General features: G+C 52.8%; 1 protein-coding gene across 2 annotated transcripts in view; it reads right to left on the bottom strand.

Moving 5' to 3' along the window:
* The window catches only part of RYR1 (ryanodine receptor 1), a 117,281-nt gene extending 94,606 nt beyond the window's left edge, over positions 1–22,675 (bottom strand). For both annotated transcript variants that reach the window (XM_082367486.1, XM_082367487.1), the window contains exons 1-20: positions 22,481–22,675; positions 17,640–17,759; positions 16,423–16,527; positions 15,301–15,375; positions 15,145–15,223; positions 14,694–14,806; positions 14,287–14,380; positions 13,020–13,113; positions 12,793–12,867; positions 12,129–12,285; positions 11,824–11,988; positions 9,860–9,981; positions 9,213–9,408; positions 5,072–5,207; positions 4,894–4,989; positions 4,689–4,807; positions 3,744–3,877; positions 3,023–3,264; positions 2,305–2,497; positions 1,102–1,318 (exon numbers count right to left, since the gene is read on the bottom strand). In XM_082367486.1, coding sequence (XP_082223612.1) covers positions 1,102–1,318; positions 2,305–2,497; positions 3,023–3,264; positions 3,744–3,877; positions 4,689–4,807; positions 4,894–4,989; positions 5,072–5,207; positions 9,213–9,408; positions 9,860–9,981; positions 11,824–11,988; positions 12,129–12,285; positions 12,793–12,867; positions 13,020–13,113; positions 14,287–14,380; positions 14,694–14,806; positions 15,145–15,223; positions 15,301–15,375; positions 16,423–16,527; positions 17,640–17,759; positions 22,481–22,528 — 2,580 coding nt within the window. In that variant the 5' untranslated portion in view covers positions 22,529–22,675. The remainder of the gene's footprint in view (positions 1–1,101; positions 1,319–2,304; positions 2,498–3,022; positions 3,265–3,743; positions 3,878–4,688; positions 4,808–4,893; positions 4,990–5,071; positions 5,208–9,212; positions 9,409–9,859; positions 9,982–11,823; positions 11,989–12,128; positions 12,286–12,792; positions 12,868–13,019; positions 13,114–14,286; positions 14,381–14,693; positions 14,807–15,144; positions 15,224–15,300; positions 15,376–16,422; positions 16,528–17,639; positions 17,760–22,480) is intronic.
* Between the last annotated feature and the right edge of the window lie 1,581 nt (positions 22,676–24,256).

Here is a 24,256-nt window from a genome sequence, read left to right as displayed (position 1 = left end):
GACTGTGCCGGGGTCGGTGCCCCTAACTCTCTCGCATAGTTTGTATAAATGCATGGCACGTGGTAGGTGCCTAGTAATATTTATATTGTTGGTGTTCTGCAGGCAGAGATAATGATGGTTGGACCAGGGTGGGATGTGGGGGGGAGAAGGGATTGGGAGGAGGTGGAGTGGACAACCCCTGAGGCGACCAGGTGGGTGGCGGAGGGGAAGGGTGACATCCAGGAGGAGGCCCAGGGCTCTGGCCTGGCTACAGGGGGATGGCAAGTTCACCCCTGCAATAACACTACTACCACCAATAATGACAGTAACTCTACTGAGTACTTACTGTTTCCTCAGGGCCATGCTAAGCACTTCACATATATTAATTCATCTAACCTTCACAACAATGCTAGAGGGAGGTTCTCTCGTTCCCCCCTTTTCCTCACAGGTGAGGGAACTGAGGCACAGAGAAGTGAAGCCGCATGCCCACGGTGACATGCTGAAAGTCAAACCCTTGTAATCAGGCTCTTAAACAGGACTTATATTCCCTCCTATAGGGACATGCCTGGAGGGAAGGTGGGGAGCTCAGATTGGGATAGGAGTGAGAGAGGTGTGAAATAGAAAAGATGCCCAACAAATTGTGGTGGATAAGATCATAGGCTTTGGGATCAGACTGCCTGGGCTCAAATGCTGTGTGACTTGCACAGGCTGCTTAACCTCTCTGGGCCTCACTTTCCTCAGCTGTATATTGGGGGCAATAATAGTCCTTTTTAGGGAATTCCCTGGCAGTCCAGTGACTAGGACTCCGTGCTTTCACTGCTGAGGGCCCAGGTTCAATCCCTGGTCGGGGAGATAAGATCCCACAAGCCACTCGGAGCAGCAAATAAATAAATAAATACTTTTTTTTAATTAAATAAATAAATAATAGTCCTTTTTTTAGGGGACTATACTGAGGACTCCCTGAAACCGAGATTCTGCCTTGAGAGATTCCTTTGCCTCCTCTCTGCCTCAGTTTCCCCACCTGTTAAACAACAGGGTCCCCAGCTTCCAGCTCAGCTCCCCATCTCCCTGGCTCCTAAGGGAGTCTGCCTCTCCAGGAAACCCTTGCAGAGTAGGCAGTACCTGGACAGTGTCCACAGGGCAGGGCACAAAGTCGGTGTGTGAGAGGCAGCGGCTGGGGCCCACCAGGTGGGGCCCCCGGGGCCCTTCCCGCCGATACTCCTTGATGGGCTCCAGATGGAGTCGCTCTCGCGGGAGCACAGCTTCATGACAAGGGGAATAGCCAGGTGGAGGGAGGAACTTGAATTCGCCATGGCGGCCACCAAGGAGGAACCGCACCCTAGGTGGGAGAGTGGGGGTCACTAGTGAGGGCAGTGTACAGAGGAGAGTCTGTACTCAGTTGGGGTAAGGGAGCAATCTTGGGATCAGTGGAAGGTTCTGGGGAGACCTGAGGTCACTGGACAGTCATAGCGTCACGGAGGTCATTTAGGAGTCAGGAAAGTCTAAGGTCAAAGAAAATGTTGGAGGCCAATAGGAATCTTTGGAAAACTAAAGAAGGAAAGTGAGGGTCAGGTCACTGGGGACTTAATCCAAGGTCATGGGAAGGTCCTTTGGAGGAGGTCCTGCATCAACAGAGCATTTAGAGATACCAGAAGGTTTGGGGGAGACCAAGAAGAAGGTCATTTGGAAGTCACTGAGAGTCTGGTGTAACCTTGAGAAAATCATAATCGCCACTGAAATGGTGAGTAAGTCATTCACAGAGCTTGGGGTCACTGGGAAAAGACTGGGCCACTGAGAGGTCTTTGAAATAACTGCAGTCGTTGAGAGGTCACTGGGAAATTACGGAACTATTAGAATATCACTGGGAGATGCTGGGGTCATTGAGAAGCTGTTAAGAGCATGGAGTCATTGGGAGAGTCCCAGATCACCGGGAGGCTTTGGGGTCATTGGAAGATCACTGTCAGATTCTGGGATCATTTGGAGGTCATTGGAATGGCATAGAATCATTGGGAGAGTCAGAGGTCATCTGGGAGGTCACTGGAAGAAACTTATTAATCATTAGAAGGTCACTGTGAAATTTGGGGGACACTTGGAGACTGGGGTGAAGCTGAGGTCATTGGGAGGGTCTGGGTCATTGGGAGGACACTGAGAGTGTCTGGGATCATGTAGAGGTCACTGGGACCTTCATGTAGGGGTCTGGCCCGTCAGTCCTGAGAGAAGGCTGCTGGGTCCTGGCCCCATAGAAGGCCATGGCGTGCTTGCAGAAGCTGTCTCAGGACAGTCCCAGGTCTGGGGACTGGCCAGGGGGCTGGGGCAAGTCCTTACTTGACACCAGCTGAGAAGCTGACAATGGGGAAGAAGAGCCCATCAAGGTTGAAGGCCTCGAAGACACCCTGCACAGGACAGCCATTGATGCGGAAGGAGATGGACGGCACGCTGAGGTCCAGGCAGCAGCTGACCACGTCCTCGGGGGCCAGGAGGTGCTGCCCTGGGGAAGTCACCAGGCGTGGCACGTGTCCTGCACCAGGATCACCAGGGAGAAGTCAGAAGTCAGAGGTCCAATGGAACCAATGGTCTCAAGAGACAAGGGGCAGGTATTAGAGGATCCTATGGGGTCTGGACCCTAGAAACTCTAAGGTGAAGTGTTCCTTAGAGATTAGAGGCAGAGGTCAAGTTTCCCCTGAGGTTAGGTTCCTGAGAGGTGTGGGGGTCAAAGATTAAAGTCGTCTTGGAGTTAGGATTCTGGAACCTTTGGGGGCATAAGTCAAAGATCAGAGATCATAATAATTGGGGCAGTTTTCTGGGATCTCTAGGGTCAGAGATCTGACATCCTCTGGGGTCAGAGTTCTGGAGGCTATGAAGAAACAGGTTCGAGCCAAGATTCTGAAAGCTCTAGGGTTAGGGTCTTGGGAAATGAGGAGTAAGGGGTCAAAGTTAGCCTGTTTGGGGGTCAGGATCCCAAGAACCCCAAGGCATGTGGTGAGAGCCTAGAAGCCCTGGGTCAATGGTCAGGGTTGAGGGTCCCCTAGAAGGGTCCAGGTACCTGTCCAGAGATGCAGCCCATCAAAGCCGTAGGAATAGAGGTCATCGCCGACCCCGTTGCCGCCCCAGCCCTCGCCGCCCCCAGGGTACGGGCTGTAGCCCTCAGTGAGGGCCCAGCCCACCCGCAGGTGGGTGGCCTGAGCTGTCAGGAATGGAACCACCTCGTCCACCATCACCTCAAAGTACCACTTGAGGTACTGCGTGGAGCCCTCTGCTCGGCCCACAAAAATGTTGGGGCGGATGCTGTAGGAGAGACAGGACAGGAGAGGAGGATGAAGGAGGGATGGAGAGGAGACCCAGGCCAGTGGGGGGCGGGAGAGGAAGGGAGAAAGACAAAGATATACATACACAAGAAAAAGAGAAAAGCAGAGACACAGAAACAGAGAGAGAAAGCAGAGACAGAGACAGAGAGGCATCAAAGGACAGAGAAGAGAGAGATGGGAGAGAGACCGGGAAAAAGAGATGGAGGAGAAAGAGAGAGAGACAGACAGACGAAGACAAAAAGAGCAAACACAGAAAGAAAGAAAGAGGGAGGAAGAGACAGAGGCAGAAATGGAGCAGGGAGAGAGGACAAGAGGAATGAGAAGCCAGGGGTGAGCTGGGGACAGCTGTGGGGACCGGGGTGGGACATGGAGGAAGGCCCATCCACCTGGGTGTGGAGTCTGAGTCAGGGAGGGGATTGAGAGGTTCTGAGTTCTGGGGTCAGGGGTTAGGGGCCAGACCTGGTGACAAAGTTGATGAGGTTTGTCTGCAGCAGAAGCTCGCGGCCAGGGAGCAAGTTCTCAGTGATGAGATCTTGGTTGGAGCGCACGGCCACGCCATTGCACACACACAGGGAACACAGCACATCCAGCACCTGGAGGTCAAGGTCAGAGGTCAGGGTGTGAGGGCACCTGGGCGGGCGGGCGGGGGGCGTTGTCCATGGAAGACCCAGAGTGGGAAACCAGAAGGATGATATGCCAGGATGGGAGATGGAGCTTTTGACTGAGAAGAGGTGGTGAAAGTGGGAGGTCAGGGGTCACAGAGAGAGATCGGGGTCAAAGAGAAACATCAGGCAAGAGGCGGGGGCTGTATGAATTGGGATAAGACATCAGCAATGTAACAAAAGAGAGACTGAGGAATTCCCTGGCGGTCCAGTGGTCAGGACTCTGAGCTTCCCTGGGTTCGATCGTTGGTTGGGGAACTAAGATCCCGCAAGCCACGTGGCTTGGCCAAAAAAAAAAAAAAAGACTGGGGTAAGAGGTCAGAGGTCAGCGGGAAGAGTGAAAGGGTCGGTCAGGGAGAGAGCACAGATGAGGTTTAGATCAGTGGAGGTTGCGAACTTGTGTCTTCAGGGGCCAGGTAGATAATGTAAATATGTGAAGTGGTTAGAAATAATTCAGTGGGAACCAGTAGCACTTGGGGCAAACTGGAGAGTGTCTATGCAGCCCCCCTAAAGGCTACAAAATTAGAAATTGAAAAAATACTTCAAAGAGTTAATGAAGCACATCTGTGGCCCAGAATCCATTTAAGAACCATGAGTTTGAGACCTTTGTGTTGAGACGGAAGCTTGTGGTAGAGGAGTCCAGGTAAGAGATAAGATGGGGAAATGGGGGCAATTTGAGGGCCATGGGGAAAGGTCAGGGTTCAGAACTCAGGGGATAAGAGGTCAGGGATGAGAGGCCAACCTTGTGGTTCCTCCCATGCTTGTCCAGGAGGGAGATGATGGACTTGATGTGGTTCTCCTGGATGATGTTCAGGACCTCGGGACTCTCAATTAGGACACAGTATAGCACCTCCAGGATCCCTGCACACGGATCAGAGTGAGAGGTGAGGCGGCTGCAGTCCTCCCGTCCCCGCAAGTCCCCATCCCCTCCGCCTGGGTTCTCCTACCCGAGGAGGCCTCCAGCCGATCCAGCTTGCTGACCAGCCAATCCAGGTTGTTGGAGAAGAGGGCACAGTTGGCACGATTGCCACGGATCAGAGAGGCTGAGGGTGGAGAGAGGGGTCAGACCCAGTAGGACTGGGAACCTGGGGTGCTCCAGGGGGAGTCAAGTCTGGGGCCCCTCACCCAGGATTTCATAGAGCAGGTTCACAATCTCTTTCCAGGACTCGGCTGCCTCCTCCCCGGCAAATTCGGCAAAGTGGGCAGCAGTGGTGTAAACATTTAGGCGGTCGATGCAGTTCAGGACCAGGGAGAGCATCCCCTGGGGTAGAGAAAACAGGGGGTTTCATCACAGGAATACCAGGCCCTCCCTTCCTTGCCTTTCTTGGACTTGCTAATTCATATTCCTTCAACAACTAGTGACTGGGTGTCCCCAGGTCTAAACCAGAGCCATCTGCGTGCACCTTCACTCCCAACTCCCTCCTCTCCTCCTCGGCTCTCCAGACCTGGCCTTGTCCCACTCTGCCTCTGTCCCCAACGTAATACATTCCTATTAACATCAGGACTGAATCTGTGCTTCTCCTTCCAGTATTTTCTCTCCTTCCTTTCCACCTCCAAGGACCCTACTCCTGGTCCCACTGGCCCAGCTCACTCTCCACACCAACCATCAGAGAGATTTTTGCCTTCTCTCTCTTTTTTTAAAAAACATTTTAACTTTTCATCTTCTTTTATTTTGAATTATAACAGACATACAGAAAAGCACATAAAACATATACAGTCTATTCTTGCTTTTCGTAGTAGTTAGGTTCTGTAAAGTCGCTGTGAGCACTGAGTGAATCCTGAGAACCAAGGCTCCCAGGGGAAACACAGGGGGTTTCTCTGAGTCTCTGAGCACAACATTTTCATCAATCAATCAATCAATACACACTCTCGTTTTATGTGCGTTTCTGTTTAAAGACACTAATTTAATAGATGTTGTTGATTCATTAACATTAAACTCACAACCAACAGCACTGTAACTCATGCTTCAGTGAAGCTTTTCTTTAACACATATTTTCTCAGTAAGGCACATCACAGCCTTCTTGCACTTAGGAACACTAGACAGCGCTTCGCCACTGTGCTTAGGGGCCATTTTTTTTTTTTTTTTTTTTTTTTTTTTATGTGGGATCTTCTCAGACCAGGGCTCGAACCCATGTCCCCTGCATTAGCAGGTGGATTCTTAACCACTGCGCCACCAGGGAAGCCCTAGGGGCCATTTTAATCAGTGAAATTAACAAAAAACACAAAAATGTGAAAAGTGTGGCACTAAATACACCACGAAAAGGACACTTGCTTACAGGTGAGAGTTGAAATAACAAGGCAGATCGTCGCCTTGTTCAACCTCAGCTGGAAACACAACATCAAATGACTTAAATTTTTGGCCTCCCTGCACATGTCCACAAATGACTACAAATATTCTGCAAGCATTGATTTGGAGGTTACAAATAAATTTTAGCAAGTAGGCATATTTGCAAATACAGAATCTGGAAATAATAAAGATCAAATGTATATGGGGCTTCCCTGGTGGCGCAGTGGTTGAGAATCTGCCTGGCAATGCAGGGGACACGGGTTCGAGCCCTGGTCTGGGAAGATCCCACATGCCACGGAGCAACTGGGCCCGTGAGCCACAATTACTGAGCCTGCGCGTCTGGAGCCTGTGCTCCGCAACAAGAGAGGCCGCGATGGCGAGAGGCCCGCGCACCGCGATGAAGAGTGGTCCCCGCTTGCCGCAACTAGAGAAAGCCCTCGCACAGAAACGAAGACTCAACACAGTCATAAATAAATAAATAAATAAATAAAAGAACGTGAATTTCTAAAAAAAAAAAAAAAAAAATGTATATGGTTTCACAAATAAATATGGAAGAACACTTGTGTAACCATGACCGAGGTCAAGAACGAGAGCATTGCTAGCCTCCCAGAAATCACCTCGATGCCCCTCCTGTTACACAACCCTCTCTGCTAGGGATAACCGTTATCCTGACTTTTATGGAAATCCTTTCCTTGTTTTTCTATTTTTACTACCTATGCATGCATTCGTAAACAGTCTAGTAAAATTTTGCCTGTTTTTGAACTTGAGATGTACAGTAAGTATTCTTCTGCACATGGATTCTTTTGCTCAACATTACTTAAAAAAATTTTTTTTTTCTATTTATTTATTTGGCCGCACTGAGCGGCTTGCAGGATCTCAGTTCCCCGACTAGGGATCGAACCGAGACCTTGGCAGTGAAAGCGCCGCGTCCCAACCACTTGACCACCAGGGAATTCTCTCAATATTACGCTTTAAGATTAAGAGCATTGTTTCATGGGGTTGTCGTTTGTTCATTTTCATTGCTGAGTAGTATCCATAGCCATCGTACGGATATGCCACGTGTGTGGATTCATTCCAGTGGTGGTGGACAACCGGGCTGCTATGATACTGTTGTATCTGTATCCTGGGCCCGTAGTAAGAGACGCAGTGCATCAACGAGTTGCAGTCACACACAGCGGCTCTGCCCCTAACTCGTTGTGACTTTCAAAGACCTAACCCTTCTGTGGCTCCCAAACCGCAAGTCCTCACCATGGCCTGGCCTTTGTCACCTCTCTGTGCTCGTCTCCTCCCACTCTTGCCCTAGCTCACCCAGTTCCAGTCATCTCGGCCTCCTTGCTATTCTGGAAGCTGCCAGGCCCACTCCCACTTCATGGTCCGTGTACTTGCTCTATCTCCCCTCTGTCCCTCCCTCAGGTGTACACATGGCTGCCTCTCTTCATTCAGGTGACCCTCCCTGACTACTGTATTTTAAACTGCAATAACCCCAGCACTCCCTACCGCTGCCCTGCTTGCTTTTTTTTTTTTTTTAATATTTATTTATTTATTTATTTGGCTGCGTAGGGTCTTAGTTGCGGAGCCTAGTTGCAGGATCTTTGTTGCAGCATGCAGGATCTTTCGTTGTGGCACGTGGGCTTCTCTCTAGTTGTGGCGCGCGGGCTCCAGAGCGCACAGGCTCAGTAGTTACGGCACGTGGGCTCTAGAGCACACAGGCTTAGTTGCCCCGCGGCATGTGGGATCTCAGTTCCCCCACCAGGGATCGAACCCGCGTCCCCTGCTTTGGAAGGCGGATTCTTAACCACTGGACCACCAGGGAAGTCCCTGCCCTGCTTTGTTTTTCTCCTTATCATCATCTAATATACCACATAATCCTCCTATTTTATTGCTCATTTATCCTCCCGCCCCACGTCAACTCCATAAGGACAGGGATTTTTGTCTGTTTTCTTGACAGCTATATCCCCCCTGGTATATTTGTTCAGCAATGGCTGTTATTTAATCTCTCTGCGCTTCAGTGACCCATCTGTAATATGGGAATTACAATCCCCCATGGGGTTATGGGGAGGATGTCAGGTATATAACACCCATAACACACAGTAAGAGCTAAATTCAAAGTAACAATAACCACTGACACTTATTTAGCATCTACTATGTGCTATGACTGTTCTAAACACTTCGCATATACTAATCCCACTCCATTAGTAAGTTTTGTTGTTGTTACTATCGTCATTTCTAGGTCTGCCACCCCCATCACAATGGGAGCCCCTGGAGAGGAGCGGGGCCAACTTGGAAGCCTTTAAATGAACATGCTCCCCAATCACCCTGAGGAGAAATCAGACCCCGAACCTTTGTGCAGCCCCAGTCTTCCACCCCTCTCGGCCCCTCGCACTCAGACTCCGTGCTGAGCGGAGCCCACCACGTCTCCTCTCATAACACACAGACCCCCAGCCTCTGACCCAAGCTGAGGTCCCGCCCTACACTATCCTCCCACCCAAAAGCCCACCTCTCTGGCCCTGCCCCCCACCATGCCCCACTCTGGTTCTATCCTCCCACCCCGCAGGCCCTACCCCTACAGACACCGCCCCCTGAGTCTAGTAGCTCAGCCTCGGACTTCTTCCCAGGCCTTGCCTCCACTGGTTTGCCTTGGCCCAGAGCTTACCCTCACCCCGTCCCGTCCTCCCAGGAGAGGGAACAAGTCCTGCCCCCGCCTTCAGGTTCCGGTTCCACCTTGTTCTCACAGGCCCCGCCCCTCACCAAAGCCTCGCCCACCAACCCGCTCCGGACCCGCTTCAAGGCTCCGCCCCCTCGCGTGTCCCCTACGACCCGCCTCCCCGCCCTATTCACCCAGGCCAGGGCCTTCCTCCTGCCCCTCCACCTGCCCCGCCCCCTCTCAGACCACTGCTTCCCCGGGTCCGGCAGGCTCCGCCCCTCTGAAGACCCCGCCCCCGCGCCCACAGACCCCGCCCTCCCGGGCCGCGGCCTCACCTCCTCCTGGAAGAGGCTCTGGCGGTTGCGCAGGCTGCGCAGCTTGCTCTGCTTCTCCTCATGCTGCAGCTCCTCGGAGGGTGGCTCGAAGTAGCCGATGAGGTCCTGCAGGCTCAGGATGACGCCCTCGAGAGGCAGTGCTGTGCCAGCCGGAGACCCCGAGCCCCTCGGCTTTCCGCTGAAGCTGTCCAGGCCCCTGCGGAGACGGCGCACTTATCAGTGAGGGTCCGGGAACACTGTGAGGGTCCCGCCCCCACCCACCCCCGGTCCCTGCCAGACTCCCACAGACACACCTATTTAACAGAGAGAGAGACTGAGACGCAGAGAGAGAAGGGCATTGATTGGCCCGAGGTGACACAGTGGCCAAGGGCAGAGCTGGGCCTGGGACCCACGCCTGCGTAGGGACAGGTCATGAAAGCAGAGGTCAGGGCTAGGGAGGTCCAGGGTCGAGGGTGTCAGGGGTGTGAAGTCAAAGTCATAGCTGTCGAGGTCAGATTAGGGGTCAAGTATGTAGAGGTCAGGAGTTTGTGTATGTAAGAGGGGTGAATGTCAGAGGTAGAGATTAAATGGTCGGGCGCATGAACACCAGGAGCGTGGGGTCAAGGTGTGGCCTGGCCCCCCAGGGCAGAGCGGGCGGGGTGGCGCACTTGATGAAGTGGTTGTAGAGGCCGCCAGTGCTGTAGATCATGCGGGCGGCCTGGGATTCCTCCTGCTGACAGCGGGTCAGTGACAGAGTATCGTCCATGTGGCCCTCCTGGTGCAGAATGGCCTGACAGTGGTGGGAGAGAGACGTCAGGAGGGGGCTCAGCCACCCAGGGCCATGCTCCCCAGGCCTCCACCCAGACTCTAGCCCCCAAATTGCCCCCATCCTCTACGGAATCTCTCTGCCAGCTCCGCCCCCAGTCCCTCTTCATCTGTCCCTGTGTCTTTCATTCTCAACCCCCTCTCTTTTCCCCCCCTCTAGGTCTCTCCTCTCACTCTCTGTCTCTGTCCTCTTTGTTTCTGTCTGTCTGTCTTTGTCTCTCTCATGCCTATCCCATGCTCTGTCTCTTTCTCCCTGTCTCTCCCTCTCTGTCTCTATGTCCATCTCTCTCTCTACCTCTGTCTTTCTTTCTCTCTTTCTCTGTCCCTCTTTGATTCTCCCTGTCTCTCCCTCTCTGTCTCTCTCTATCTTGTCTGTCTCCAGGCCAGACCCTCTCCATTTGTATCTACTACTGACTTAACATCCCCCCACCAGAAAGCTCTCATGGCACCCCAAACTTAACATGTCCCAGACAGAACACCTGAACACCTTTCTGGGAGGTGAGACCATCATGGCTGCCGGCTTTCCCCTGAGCTGACCTCCCCAGGACCCCATCCAGTCCAGCAGCTGTAAATACCATCCACCTGCTGACGACTCCCACATTGCCCTCCCTGGCCCAGGCCCGTCTCTACATCCTCTGCTCTTGTATCCAACTTCAGCCTCATTTTTCACAAACAGGTGCCGCCCTAGTCTTCTCACTGATTCACTCAGCAAGTCTATTGAGTGGCTCTGTTCTAGGCATTGGGGCCCGTCCTCCTGAGCTGATACTTGGCTGTCCCTGACTTAGTTAATGGCACTTCCCTTCTTCCAGCTGCTCAGGGCAAAAAAGGACAAAAATCATGGTCTCATCCTCAATCCCTCTCCCTCTCACCCTGATAGCCAATCTGTCAGAAAATCCTGTTGGCTCTGCCCTCAGAATACAACCAGACTCTGCCCCCTTTCCTCACTCCACAGTCCCCACCCTGCTGCTGTCCACTGTCATCCTCCCCGTGCACCAGTGCAGACCTGCCCTGGTCTTCCTTCTCCAGCTCTGCCCACCCCCATAGTCTGTTCCCATAAGCAGCTCAAGAACCCTGTGAACCTGAATCAGGTCGCCCCCCGTGCCCTGGCCTGCTCAAGACTATCTTGTGGCTCCATCTCATCCAGAGTAAAAGCCAGGACCCTCCCACAAGGCTCTACCTGACCTCTTCCTGTCCCCTCTCTGTCCTCATCTCCCACGACTCACCCCTCGCTCACTCTCCTCCAGCCAAACTAGATCTCCTTTCAGTGATTGCATCAGACCAACCTCATCCCAACTTCAGGGCCTTTGCACGTGCTGTTCCCTCTGTCAAAAGTAGCTTTCCCACTGTTTGGTTGTAAAACTGTGTACTTCATTAGAGAGGGTTTAGTCACAGTGTCTGAGCACAGGGAAGGCAGGGAACAGGTTGTATAGCTCACCTATTTGTCCACACATACATCCACAACAACTGGGGTACTCCATAATTGGTTTGGGGTACTCAATAATTGGTTGAATGTTATTCTCAGTCTGTTATTATTCATCTTTTTCTCTCCACCTCTGTCTTTCTTATTTCTGTCTCTCTGTCTCTATCTTTCTCTATTTGTCTGTCTCCATGTCTGTCTATACTTCTCTCTCTCTCTTCATATATGTATTCTTTCTTTTTTCCTGTCTCTCTCAATCTCAGTTTCTCTCTCAGTCTTTGTCTTTCTCTCAATCCCATCCTCAAACTCCTAAAGGCTCAAGCATCATCACCCCCAGTCCCCTTCCTGCCCCAGCCTGTACCCCACCCCTTCCCTCTGCCAGGTGCCCACCTTCTTCTTGAGCACGCCGAGCCGCAGGGCCTTGGGGTCCGAGGCAGCATAGGTGAGCCACAGGCCTGAGGCCACGTGCTGCACAAAGCACAGTGACTCCCCGTATTTGATTTCAGGGGGGCCCATGCCCTCCACATCCCGCTTGGGGGCCGTATCCAGCTTCTCCTACAGGGGCAGGGGACAGAGGTCAGCCTCCTCTGCTTGTGAATTTAATGGGGGAGCCCCCCCAAGATACTGCAGAGTGGTGGGGGGCTGGGGCGGGATTCGGGGCTCCAGCTGAGGGAGGGTATCCTGACCCCACCGACCTTGGAGATTCGGAAGCAGAAGGAAGTGGCCTTGGTGTGGGCCTTGCTGGCGTCAACCACCACTAGGCCCTGGTCCTCAATGAGTGCCAAGTACCGCCCGGTGGTGACATGCCGGATGCGGAGTGGCTGGCCCCAGCGCAGGTGGCTCCCACTCCAGCTGCAGAGGGTGAGGACGAGGGAGAGGTCAGAGGCCCCCCAATTCTCCCATGGGCACCATAGTCTTGGTTGAAACCTCCTCAAGCCCTCAGCCCTGTTCCAGGGTGCCCAAATCTTCCCTGGAGCCCTCAAATCCTTCTTAGGACCCCCAGCCTTCCTTTAAGAACCCCAATCTTCTCTCAGGCCCTCACCACTTCCTCAGGGCTGCCCAGATGATTTCAGTGTCTCCAGTTTTCCCAGATCTGTCATTTTCTCCCCTCCTTTCCCCACAATTTCACTCGAGACCCTGATCTCTCCCTCAGGAACCTCCACTACCCCCAAGACCTCTTTTTCCTCCAGGATTCTAGGACCCTGAGGACCTTTATTGCTCTCTTAGGCTCCCCAGATTTTCCCTCAAAACCCTCCAGTCTCTTCCTCAGTTCTTCCTTCAAGACACTCTTCTCCTCCCAGGGCCCCCAGGAACCCCTAGCCCCTCCCCCAGCCTGCCTCCTCTGCCCCTGCCCCCTACCTGATTCTCAGTGGCTCCAGTCTCCAGAGGGAGCGGGCGTGGGTGCACACAGACCCCCCCTCATAGTAGACAAGTCTGGGTACATGGAAGAGAGTGAGGTCAAGAGTTCAGGCTCCAGCCCCCCAGCATCTGATCCCTAATCCTAGGGTTCCAGGCCCCCCTAGCCAACCTTTGCCATCCCCCTTCTGGCCCGAAGACACCAGACCCTCTTGTCCCCAAGCCCAGACCTGCGCTGGTCATCACTGTCAGCAGGGGAAATGGTCAGACATTCATCCATGTGTCCATGAAAGAGGCGGAGCACGTGGCCCCCGGTCACATAGCCTGGACAGGAGCAAAGGAAAGTGGTCATCGGGAAGCTGGAGCCCCAGAAAGGCCTGGGAGCCATAGTGGAGTTTGCAGGCCCTGCTTCTGCCCTGTGGGAAGCTGGGGGCTGGGTTTGGGGATCTGCAGATGGAGATCTGAGTTTCAGGGTACAAAGTGGTAGTCTGAGATTTGGGCTCAGATTGAGGCCTGAAGTAGGGGCATGAGATTTGGGGTCTGAGGCTGGGGATCTAATGTTGGGGGTCTGGGTGTGCAGGGCTGAGTTTGGGAGGTTTGTGGGTCTGGGGATGAAAGGTCTCTGTCTGGATTTTTGAGGTTGGGTTCAGAGAATGTCATTAGAGATTTGGGTCTAATGTTCCCTGATTCTGAGGTTTGAGTTCCAGGGCTTGATATGGGGGTCTGGGTTTAGAGGTAGGATGGTTGGGTCTGAAGTCAGGGTCTGAATTTTGAGTGTTATTTTGGAGGTCTGAGGCTGGTATCTGAGGTTTGAGGTCTGAGGTTTGGAAGGGTTAGCTCTGGGGTCTGAGTCTGGGGAGATGTGAGCTTTGTAGTTAGAAGTTGGTGGGTCTGAGTTTCAGGGTCTGAGATTAAGGCCTGAGTTTCGAGATCTGTGGCTTGAGTCTCAGCTTGGGTCTGGCTTACGGCTCTGAGGTTTGGGGTGTGAGAATTGGGTTCAACGTTTTGGGTTCATGCTTTAGGGTCTCAGCATGGGGGTCTGAAAACTGGGAGATGATTTTGGAGATTTGAGGTTAAAGTTGGAGGTGTGAAGTTGATTGGCTGAGGTTTGGGGTCTGAATTAGTGTTCTTAGTTTGGGGATCTGAGTTTGAATTTGGGGGGCTGGTTTTGGGGGGCTGAGGTCGCATGTGCTTGTCATCTGAGGCTTGGGGTCTGAGGGATAAGCTACAAATACGATGTTCTAAGCTTTGGGTCTGAGTTTAGGGGTCTGACCTCCAGGACCTGAGTTTGGCATGTGAGCTTTGGGGTCTGAATTAGGAGTCTGATACTGAGTTTTAGCTTTCGAGGTCTGAGCTCTAGGGTTCCAGATTGGCGGTCAGTTGGAGATCTAAGTGTGAGGTTCATAATTTGGAGATCTTGGTTTGGGGTCTGAGGGGCAATGTTGAAGGTCTGTTTTGGGGGTCTTAGGTTAGGGGTCAGAGGTCTGGGGTCCTCACCCTCTTCGCAGCCGGAGCAGATGGGGTTCATGTTCCACAGTGTCTGCATGAAGGAGGCGTCAACCTGGAGCTCCCCACTGGCCGTCGACAGGTGCTGGGGGCAACCAGGATGTGGTGGTCAGAGGTAATGGGGGGTGAGCAATAGTTCCAGAGTGAGTCAGAAACCAAGGGTGGAAGCCAGGAAACCGGCAGACAGGAGGCCAAAAATTAGAGGTCACAGATCAAGAAACCGAGATCAAGTCAGGAAATGGGGCGTCAGAAACCAGAAATTGGATGGAAACTGGAAATTGGGAGTCAGGACGTTGGGGCCAGAGACCAGGCAAAGCAATGAGGAGGAGACGGGGTGGATCCCGTGTGCCCCCAGCCCCGGGGGCAGTAGGAGCTGTGGTGAGGGAGGTGCTACTCACCAGGTAGCGCTCAGAGGAGACGCTGACGAGGATGAGGTCATCCCCAACTCGGACCTTCTCTCCTTCCGACCTCTGCTTGGAGGCCGGGTGTGTCGTCCACCAACAGGCCTCTCCTGTGGGTGGGGGCGGGGTGAGGCCTGCCCAGAACGCTCTTCCCCAAGGCATTCCCAGCCACGGAGGCTCCCCAGCCCTCCGTCCCAAGCTCTCCTCTTACCGCCCCCAACTCTCTGCCTCACAGTCCCCCGTTCCTGTCCTCAGACTCTCTGCCTGCTTGCCCGAGTCTCTCTGTCCAGAATGCGTTCATCCACACCCCCAGACTCTCAACCCCAAAGCCCCCCACCTTTGCCCCTGGAACACCCCCATGCCCGCTCCCGGGGTTCTGCAGACCTTCTGCATCCCAACTCCCTGCCTTCGGCGTCCCCATCGTACCCCCTCCCTCCAGCCCCTGCACCTATTGCATCCTCCTGCAGTCCCACGTCGAAGGCCAGCTTGTCAGTCATGGAGCGGGAGGTGGTGAGGCAGCTCAGGTACTAGGGTTGTAAGGGGGAATCAGCCACCTGGCGGGCATTGCACTCCCTGGCCCCTGGCCCCTCCCGGACGCACTTACCATGCCGCTGTGCGAGTGCCGGAGCAGGATGGCGTGGCCATACAGGAGCGTCCTGTGTCCCCCACCCTGGGACGACTGCAGGGGGCAGGGGAGGACACAGAGTGAGAATAGACCCCCCTGAAACATCTGGCCTATCTCAGGTGGGAATACACTTCCCAGAAGACACCATGCTCAGGCCTGGATGCGAAGAAGCCTCAGCTCAGACCCACAGCAGAGTCTCTGCCTCAGTTTCCCTGCTTCCAGGGAAAGCAAGCTCTGTGTCTCTGAGAAGCCTGTGGATGGGGTGTTTTCTGTTCCCCAAAGCCCACTCTGTCCTCCTTCAACCTGTTAACTAGGCCCCAAAGTCACTCAGGGGGCTGAACCCCTCTTCCAGAGGTTCAGATACCTGGGGTCACTCAGGGAAGCCCTCGTATCTCATGTTCCACGGACTTCAGCCCCCTCTGCTCTCACCTGTCATAGCACAGCTGTACACCGGTACTGTCCTACCAGTTGTTAAACATTGGAGCATCACCCGCAGGGACCTGCCCTGTGCTGCCACACACCCCCGGGCCCAAGGAGACTCAGCGCCTCTTGGGAGTGGGTGGGTACACCCAGCACTCGATGGCATCATGCCCCCCATCCCAGCTCTCACATGCCCATGCTCTGAGGGGACCATGTGATGGGGCCACGAGATCACATGGCGGACCCACTCCTGGACCGGAGGGGACTCACACTTGGGATGGAGGGAGGTGATGAGGGGAGAGGTCCCATGCGGAGAAGAGCTAGGAGGGTTGGAGGAAAGGATGGAAAAGAGGAGAAAGGAGCAGGTGGGAGAACAGGGGCTCAAAAGCCCCCACCCCCTTCCTTCCTGCCTGCCTGGCCTGTTCTGGGTTCCACAGACCCTGACAACCGGGGTGGGGAAGACTCCCCAGCCCCTGTGTGCAGGATGTGGACCCAACAGGCCCACCTGGGGTCAGGAGAGGTGGCAAGGACAGATGACACCCAAGGCCAGACCTACCCACTTATCCAAATTGAGGGCCTGTTGGGGGGCAGGGCAGAGAGAGGAAGAAGAACAGATGGTAAATGACCCCCAGGTCCTCCCACCCATCCCTGCCACCCATCCCACCTGGGTGGGAGCCTCACCTCCACGCCGGCCTCCACGGTGTTGGCCAGCATCTCCTGCAGGGCTCGGACGGACAGGGACTGCTCCAGGACAAAGCAACAGATGGCCAGATCGGGGGGCACATTCTGGGGGATGGGGAGATGTGAATGGGGGACCTGAAGGCTCCAGAGCGCTGGTGCACGCCCTGCCCCTAGTCTAAATACCTACACCCCTTAGAGACCCAGAGCCGACCCCAACCCTCCAAGAAGCCCTGCCCTCTGCCTCCCGCTTCAAACATCCTGAATTCGCACCAACATCCCAGAAAACACCTCTGCCTCCTCCCTCTACCCAACCCGAACCTCACAGAAGTTTCCACACCACACCTAATCCCATAGGAAGCCTCAGCCCCTGTCAGACACATTCCACCCATCCAGCTCTGGGAGCCTCCTCCTTGCCCTCCCGGCAGAAAACCCAAATCTCTCCAACCCCAAAGGAAGCCCCAGCTCCCACTGTCACAAGCAGACAGGCCCAGCTCCTGCCCTCTCCCTCAGACACCTGTGAACACTGCTTCAAAGTCCCAGGGGCAAGGTCCCACCTCACACCTCCCGCCTCAGTCTCCCACCCAGGCACCTCAAGCACTTAGACACCCTCCCCCTTGGACCCAAGACTCTCTGCCCACCTCAGGCCCCTGGCCTCTTCCCCCATCAAACTCCAGGTCTCCTCCCTCTCCCAGCCTCCACCGCATCCCCCCAGGTCACCTCCTCCCTCAGACCCTGAGTTCACCTCAGGCTCAGACCCCAGGCTCCCTCCACCTCTCAGCCTCCAACCCCCTCCCCAGTCAGCCCCCTGCTGGCACCCCCTGACCCTCCAGGCTGTTCTGCTTTGGATTGAAGACCCTCTGCCCTCTCAGACCCCTGCCTCCTAAGACCCCCTGCCCCTCCCTCCTCAGACCTCCACCTCCACCCACCTCAGACCCCTGCCCCTTTCCCTCGTAAGCCCCCTCCCATTTTCTCTCCTATCAGCACCCCCTTCAGATCCCCTCTTCTTTGAACTCAAGACCTTCTATCTCCTTAGCCCCCCTCCCTCTTCCCCCAGGACCCCAGCTCCCCTCCTCAGACCTCCAGCCCCTTTTCCCTCTTAGCCCCCCTCCCTATTCCCCCTCCTGTCAGCATCCCCTCTCCAGACTCCCAGACGCCTCTTCTTTGGGCCCCAGGCTCTCTGCCCCTCAGACCCCCTCTTCCTTCCGTCCTGCACAGACCTGGGCATTGCTGGTGGGCTCCAGGAAGCAGAGGCGGTTGCCAAAGCCCTCGGCGGCCAGGCAGAGCTTGAGCTGCTCCTTGAGCACCATGGCGCTGCACTGCAGGACCATCTCGTCGTCCTGGGGACGGGCAGAGGGTCAGGGTGGGTGCCCGCATCCCACCCGCATCCCACAGACACTGTACCATGGGCCACCCACCTGGCCCTTCTCCTCGTGAAAAAGATGTGACTAATAATAGCCACCCTCGCCATTTATCAAGTAGGGGCCCGTGTTGAGCACTGTACGTGCTTCTAACACCCCCATGAGATCCAAGCCAGTGGCATCCCCACGTTAAAATGGGGAAACCGAGGCTCAGTGAGGGGACATGGCTTGTCCAAGGCCACACGGCTGATAAGAGAAGCAGCTGGGATCTGAACCCCAGTCCAACTGACTCCAGAGGACTCCTAGGTGGGGGTCCACAGGGTGAGTCACTGGAGGGTGGGAGATATGAGCGCCTCAAGTTAAATGGCTTTTAAGTTCAGCCTTATCTAATTATTCTTTTGTGTGTTATTTTAATAGTAGCTATCATTTAAGGAGTGCTGTCTAATGACTCCTGAATGCAGTGTCAGAGTCTGGACTGGATCCTGGATGGAGGGGAAATGCCATAAAAGATGGTATAGAGACAAGTGGTGAAAGGTGAAACAGACTGTGAATTAGATGATGGTATCATAGCCATACGAAATCTCCTGATTTTGATAACTGTGCTGTGGTTTTGTGAGAGACATCCCTTGTTTTTTTAGGAAACAGACACTGAAGGATTTAGGGGTTAAGGGTATCATGTCCACAGCTTACTCTCAAACAGCTTAGGAAAAAAATAGGGAGAGAGAGGGAGGGAGAGATGGAGGGAATGATAAAGCAGACATGCTACATCCTAACATTTGGGGGAAATGACTGAAGGCCACATGGGAGTTCTCTGAGCTAACCTTGCAACTTTTCTCTAAGTTTGAAATAATCTCGAGGGTATAAATTAAAATTTTAAGTAAAATAAACAACCTTCTGAGGTAAGTCCTAGTATGTGAACCTGTGGAAACAGAGGCCTAGAGAGGTGAAGTGATTTGCCTGAGGTCACACAGCCGGCGCAGCTTGTGGGATCTTAGTTTCCCTTGTGGGGTCTTAGTTTCCCAACCAGGGATCGAACCCGCACCCCCTGCAGTGGAAGTGTGGAGTCCTAAACACTGGACCACCAGGGAAGTCCCAATATGCCACTTTTAGAATGTTAGACCACCTCTTGATATGTTAGTAGAATAGCCCATATTACATTCATAACTAATATAAATGTATGTGGGGGCATGCTCAACATTTTTACTGATAGAGGTTTCAATCAAAATTGATGGGGAAAAAAACAGATGGAGATGCAGTGTTTAACCACACTTAAGACAGTGATTATTCCATTTTACAGCAAAGGAAACAGGTTCAAGGAGGCTAGGCGTTCTGCCTGAAGTCACACAGACTCCAGCCCTTCCAGCAAATCCTGGGCTTCACCCCACACAGGCAGCCCTCATTCTTTCTGTCAGCCTGGGAGGAGGGAGAGAGATTCATCCTGTTGGCCGGAGGCCCCAGGACTGCTCTGTCCTATTACCCCCAACCCCGACATCTTGACATATGCCGTGTATTCACAGGGATCATACAGCTTGCATTTATTAAGTACATACTCTCTGCTAGACCTCATGCTCAGGGCTTTACATTCATCTAATAGACACTGATTAAGCATCTGCCATGTGCCAGGCACTGATCTAGGCACTGGATATAGAGCAGCGAATAAAGCAGACAAATTCCCTGTCCTTGTGGAGCTGACATCCTTGTGGGGGGAAATGCAATGAACAGGTGAATCAGTTTATAATGTTAATTTCAGTGATAAGCGTTATGGAAAAAATAACCCAGGGTGATATAAGAGAGTGGCTTTTGGGGTAGAGATGACATCAGTGAGGGGGGTGAAGTGACAGCCTCTCCAAGGAGGTGACATTTGAGCTGAGCCTTGTCTGAATAACAAGAAGGAATCAGGCCTGATCATCTCTGGAGGAAGAAAGTTCCCGGAAGAGGAGTTGGCCTGTGCAAAGGCCTGGGGCCGTGGGTATTCAGAAAAAGCAAGGGAGACAGCCTGGCGCTGCTGCCATCAGGAGCAAGGGAGAAAGTGGGAGGAGACGAGCCCAGAGAGATATTTGCATGGACCCACTGAATCCTTATGGTACATATTTTTGTCCCCATTTTCCAGATTGGGAAATTGAGGCTCAGAGAGAAAAATAAAAATCACTTGCCCAAAGTTAGGAAGCAGGCAAATGGCAAAACCAAGATATAAACTAGGGACAGGGAGCCTAATCCCTACACCAATGATTCTCTAACTTTCTCCTGCATCAGAATGAAGGGGGGTAGCCTGGTTAAAAATGCAACTTCCTTGCTGCCCCAGTCTCCCCCTCAACACCAAGAGCCTGATTCAGTAGATCTGGGGTCAGCAGGGAATCTGGACCATTAACCAGCCCCCAGGAGGTTTTGACATGGGCCATGCTTTGAGGAACCCCAGCCTGGGCAGGGCTGGATGTTGCCACCCATCAAAAGGAAATGAAATGAACTTGGGGGCCATGCCCATCATGCTTAAAAAGTGAAATAAAAGTAGAGCAAGAACAGAAAATAGCAGCATGCCCCTTGTGTTCTAAGGGCTACCTACATTTTATGAAACTTATTTCAGTTAAAAATAGTTGTGTGCGAATGCACCTAATTTGAGCATAATAGCATGAATTGGAGGCAACCCAAATGTCCATCAGCAGATGAACTGATAAAAAAATTGTAGCATATTCACACAATGGAATACTACTTAGCAACAAAAAGAAATGAATTCTTAATACACGCTACATGGATTAATGTCAAAAGTGTTACAGTGTGCAAAAGAAGCAAGACAAATGAGCATATATTTTATATGAAACACTAGTTAGTGACTTATGGAATCTATGTTGACATAAAGCAGATGGGCAGGGTGATTACTGCAAAGAGCCAAAGGGAACTTTCTGGGGTAAAGGAAATGTTCTAATGATTATGATAGTGGTTACATGGGTGTGTACAGCTTGTCAGCTGTAACACCTAAAAGGGGTACAATTTATTGCATGTCAATTATAGCTGAATAAAGTTGACTTTTTATAACGTATGTGAATATGTGCATGTACTGGGTTGCAATATAAAATACATTTCTTACCAGTGGGATGAGATCCAAAAAGTCTGAGAAAACCACCACACAACCTCAGTAAAGTTCAGGAAAATGGACCCAGTCTGGGGCCAAGAGATGCCAAGGCCAGACCTCTAGAATCCAACACTGGCTAGCCAGGCAAGTCTGAGCCCAGTTTTCCTCTTATGAAAGCAGGAGGGCTGGCCCCCAGGGGCATCCAGAGATGACACTTCCTGGCCTTAACCTTGGTCATTGACTCCCACTCAGGCCTCAGTTTCCCTCAAAACTCCCAGGGAGATAAAGATAGGGCCCTACCTCAGAAGATAGGGCAGTGAGGATATAATTAGATGCCTCAGGAGGCTGAGGCCCTGGGCATGGGGCCTGACGTAGAGTGGCGGCTCAGGGGCTCAAGGCCATGGCCACAGTCTTATTAGGGCTGGGGAGGAGGAGAGAGCCCAACCCATGGTGTCTGCGAAGGGACTGGAGCCAGTGCAAGAGTCTAGGGTGCAGCTAGGCCTCCTCCCATGGCCGAATGTCCAGCTGTCCCTATCCTTCACTACCAGCCCCAGCTGTTCATTCCTCCCTCCCAGGAAACCAGAGCCGGCTCACCAGGGTCCTATTCTGGGGCCAGAATGCTGTGTCAGCATTTCCCAGGGCCTGGAGCGGGTGGGGAGGGGCTAGCGCAGGATCAGCAGGACCTGGCCCGGAAGAGAGAATGTCCCCTCCCATATTCACAGCCCCACACCCGGTAGAACCACTGGGAGGGAAAAGTGGGAAGGACTTTGAGATGGGCAGCCCCTCCTCCCATCCTCTCCCTGTCCCCTGCCCAGGCCCCAGAAAAGCGGACTATTCTGGGAGGGACACCTGTTGTTCCAATTCCCATCCCTGCCCCCCACCAGCCGAGGGTCAGAGATGCAGAGAGAGACAGAGTTGAAGACACAGTGAGAAACACAGAGGGCCTGAAGCCGAAGAACAAAGCCAGAGACAGAGACAGGGAGACAGAGATGGAAAGAGACAGAGACACAGACAATCCAAAGAGACAGATAGGGAGAGACACCAGCCAGAGACCATTAGCAGCCATATCTGACCCTCCTCCCCAAAACCAAGTGGGGGAAGAAAGAAGACCCAGAAACAGGGGGACCCTCAGGAGACCCTCAAGGGCTGGGAGTTCAAAGGAGTTGTGTCCTTCAGCCCACCACAGCCCTCTTCCCAAGAATTTAAATAGGTCAGAGTCTGGAGCAAAAAGAGAATTAGGGCTAAGTGGGGGGTGGGGGAGGGGGACAGCTAAATTAAGCTCAGGAATTAGAACCACCTTCCCCAAGTGCCTGCTTCCAGAGTGGTGGGAGGGGGTGCTCTCCCAGCGGCCCCCTTCTCTGGGACAAATCGCTAGTGTCAGAAGAGAGGGTGGAGGAGGGAGGATCCTCCTCCCCATCCTGTAGTCCCAGATTCTGCTAATTCTCTGACGAGAAAGATGGGGGAGACTAAGAGAGACAAAAACGGAGAAAGACGGAGTGACAGTCACCCAAAGGGACAGAGGAGAGACCCCAGAGTCTCAGAGACCACCAGCAATCAGGACAAAGACATCGGAGACAGAGAGACACTCAGACCAGAGAGATAGTCCCAGAGACTCCAACACAGAGATACGCACCGTCCGCAGAAACTGGACCTCATCCTCGCCCTCTCCTCCGTCACCCATGATGTCGAGGCCAGAGGTTCTGGGGCTGAGGTCGGTGACTAAGAGGAGGGGGCCGAAGGCTGGACGGGTGGGCTGGGGGTGAGTTGGGGTCGGAGACCTCTGCGGACGCCAGAGGCACCCGCGGCGTAGATGGAACTGCGTGGAGGACTCGCGTGCTGGACAGAGCTGGGAGGAGGTCCCCGCCCCCGGGTCCCCGCCCCCGGGTCCCCATTGGAGCAGGACGGCCAAGGCCACGCCCCTTTGACGGAGCCCCACTTACAAACCCCAAGCCTTGGCCAAAGGTGCGCTTGGGGTGGGGGGGCTTGGGGGAGTGTCTTTAAGGCAGCTACCCTCTCTCCCCCTTCGCGATAAGGAAGGTGCCATCATTCTATTTCACAGAGAGCAAACTGAGGCTCTGAATGGGGAAGCCCCTGCTTGATGTCATACAGCAGAGGGGATGCGCACTAGGTCTCCTGGCTTTAAAAAGCACCATACACAGTGATTAAAAATATGGACCCTGAGACAGACTGGATCCAAATCCCTGTCTTACCACTCCTTTGTGTGACCTTGAACAAGTCACTTCGCCTCTCTGTGCCTCAGTTTCCTCAATTGGTAAGGAGGATATTAATAGTACCTACCTCACAGGGCTGCTGCAAGGATTAAATTAGATTATTTGCAGCACTTAAAACTGTACCAATACAGATACAGCCACTGTGGAAAACAGTATGGAAGTTTCTCAAAAAAACTAAAAATAGAACCACCACATGACCCAGCAATTCCACTCCTGGGTATGTATCCGAAAAAAAAAAACCCAAAACACTAATTCAAATAGATACATGCACCCAATATTCATAGCAGCATTATTTACAATTGCCAAGAGATGGAAGCATCCTAAATATCCATCAACAGATGAATGTATAAAGAAGATGTGGTATATATATACAATGGAATACTACTCATAAAAAAAAAGAATGAAATTTTGCCCTTTGCAGCAACATGGATGGACTTGCAGGGCATTATGCTGAGTGAAATAAATCAGACAGAGAAAGACAAATACTGTATGATATCACTTACATGTGGAATCTAAGAAATACAACAAACTAGTGAATATAACAGAAAAGAAGCAGATTCACAGATATAGAGAACAAATTAGTGGTTACCAGTGGGGGCGGTGGGGGGCGGGGAAGGAGCCATAAAGGGGAGGGGGAGTGGGAGGTACAAACTACTGGGAGTAAGATAGGCTCAAGGACATATTGTACAACACAGGGAATATAGCCAATATTTTGTAATAACTGTAAATGAAAAGTAACCTTTAAAAATTGTATTTAAAAACTACCTATACAGGGCTTTCCTGGTGGCGCAGTGGTTAAGAATCCGCCGGCCAATGCCGGGTATACGGGTTCGAGCCCTGGTCTGGGAAGATCCCACATGTCGCGGAGCAACTAAGCCCATGAGCCATAACAACTGAGTCTGCGCTCTAGAGCCCGTGCTCCACAACAAGAGAAGCCACCGCAATGAGAAGCCCGCGCTCCGCAACGAAGAGTAGACACCGCTCGCCGAAACTAGAGAAAGCCTGCGTGGAGCAACAAAGGCCCAACGCAGCCCAAAATAAATAAATAAATAAATTAATTAATAATTAAAAAAACACTACCTATACATAGAAAATGTTAAGTAAGTGCTGCTAGCATCATCATGGTCTTCGTCATCATCATCATTATTATAAAAACTTATGAGGCAGGAGTAATAGGC

This window comes from Balaenoptera borealis (assembly GCF_965194805.1).
Source record: "Balaenoptera borealis genome assembly, chromosome: 19".
NCBI lineage: Eukaryota > Metazoa > Chordata > Mammalia > Artiodactyla > Balaenopteridae > Balaenoptera > Balaenoptera borealis.
This window is presented reverse-complemented; position numbering and strand designations above follow the sequence as displayed.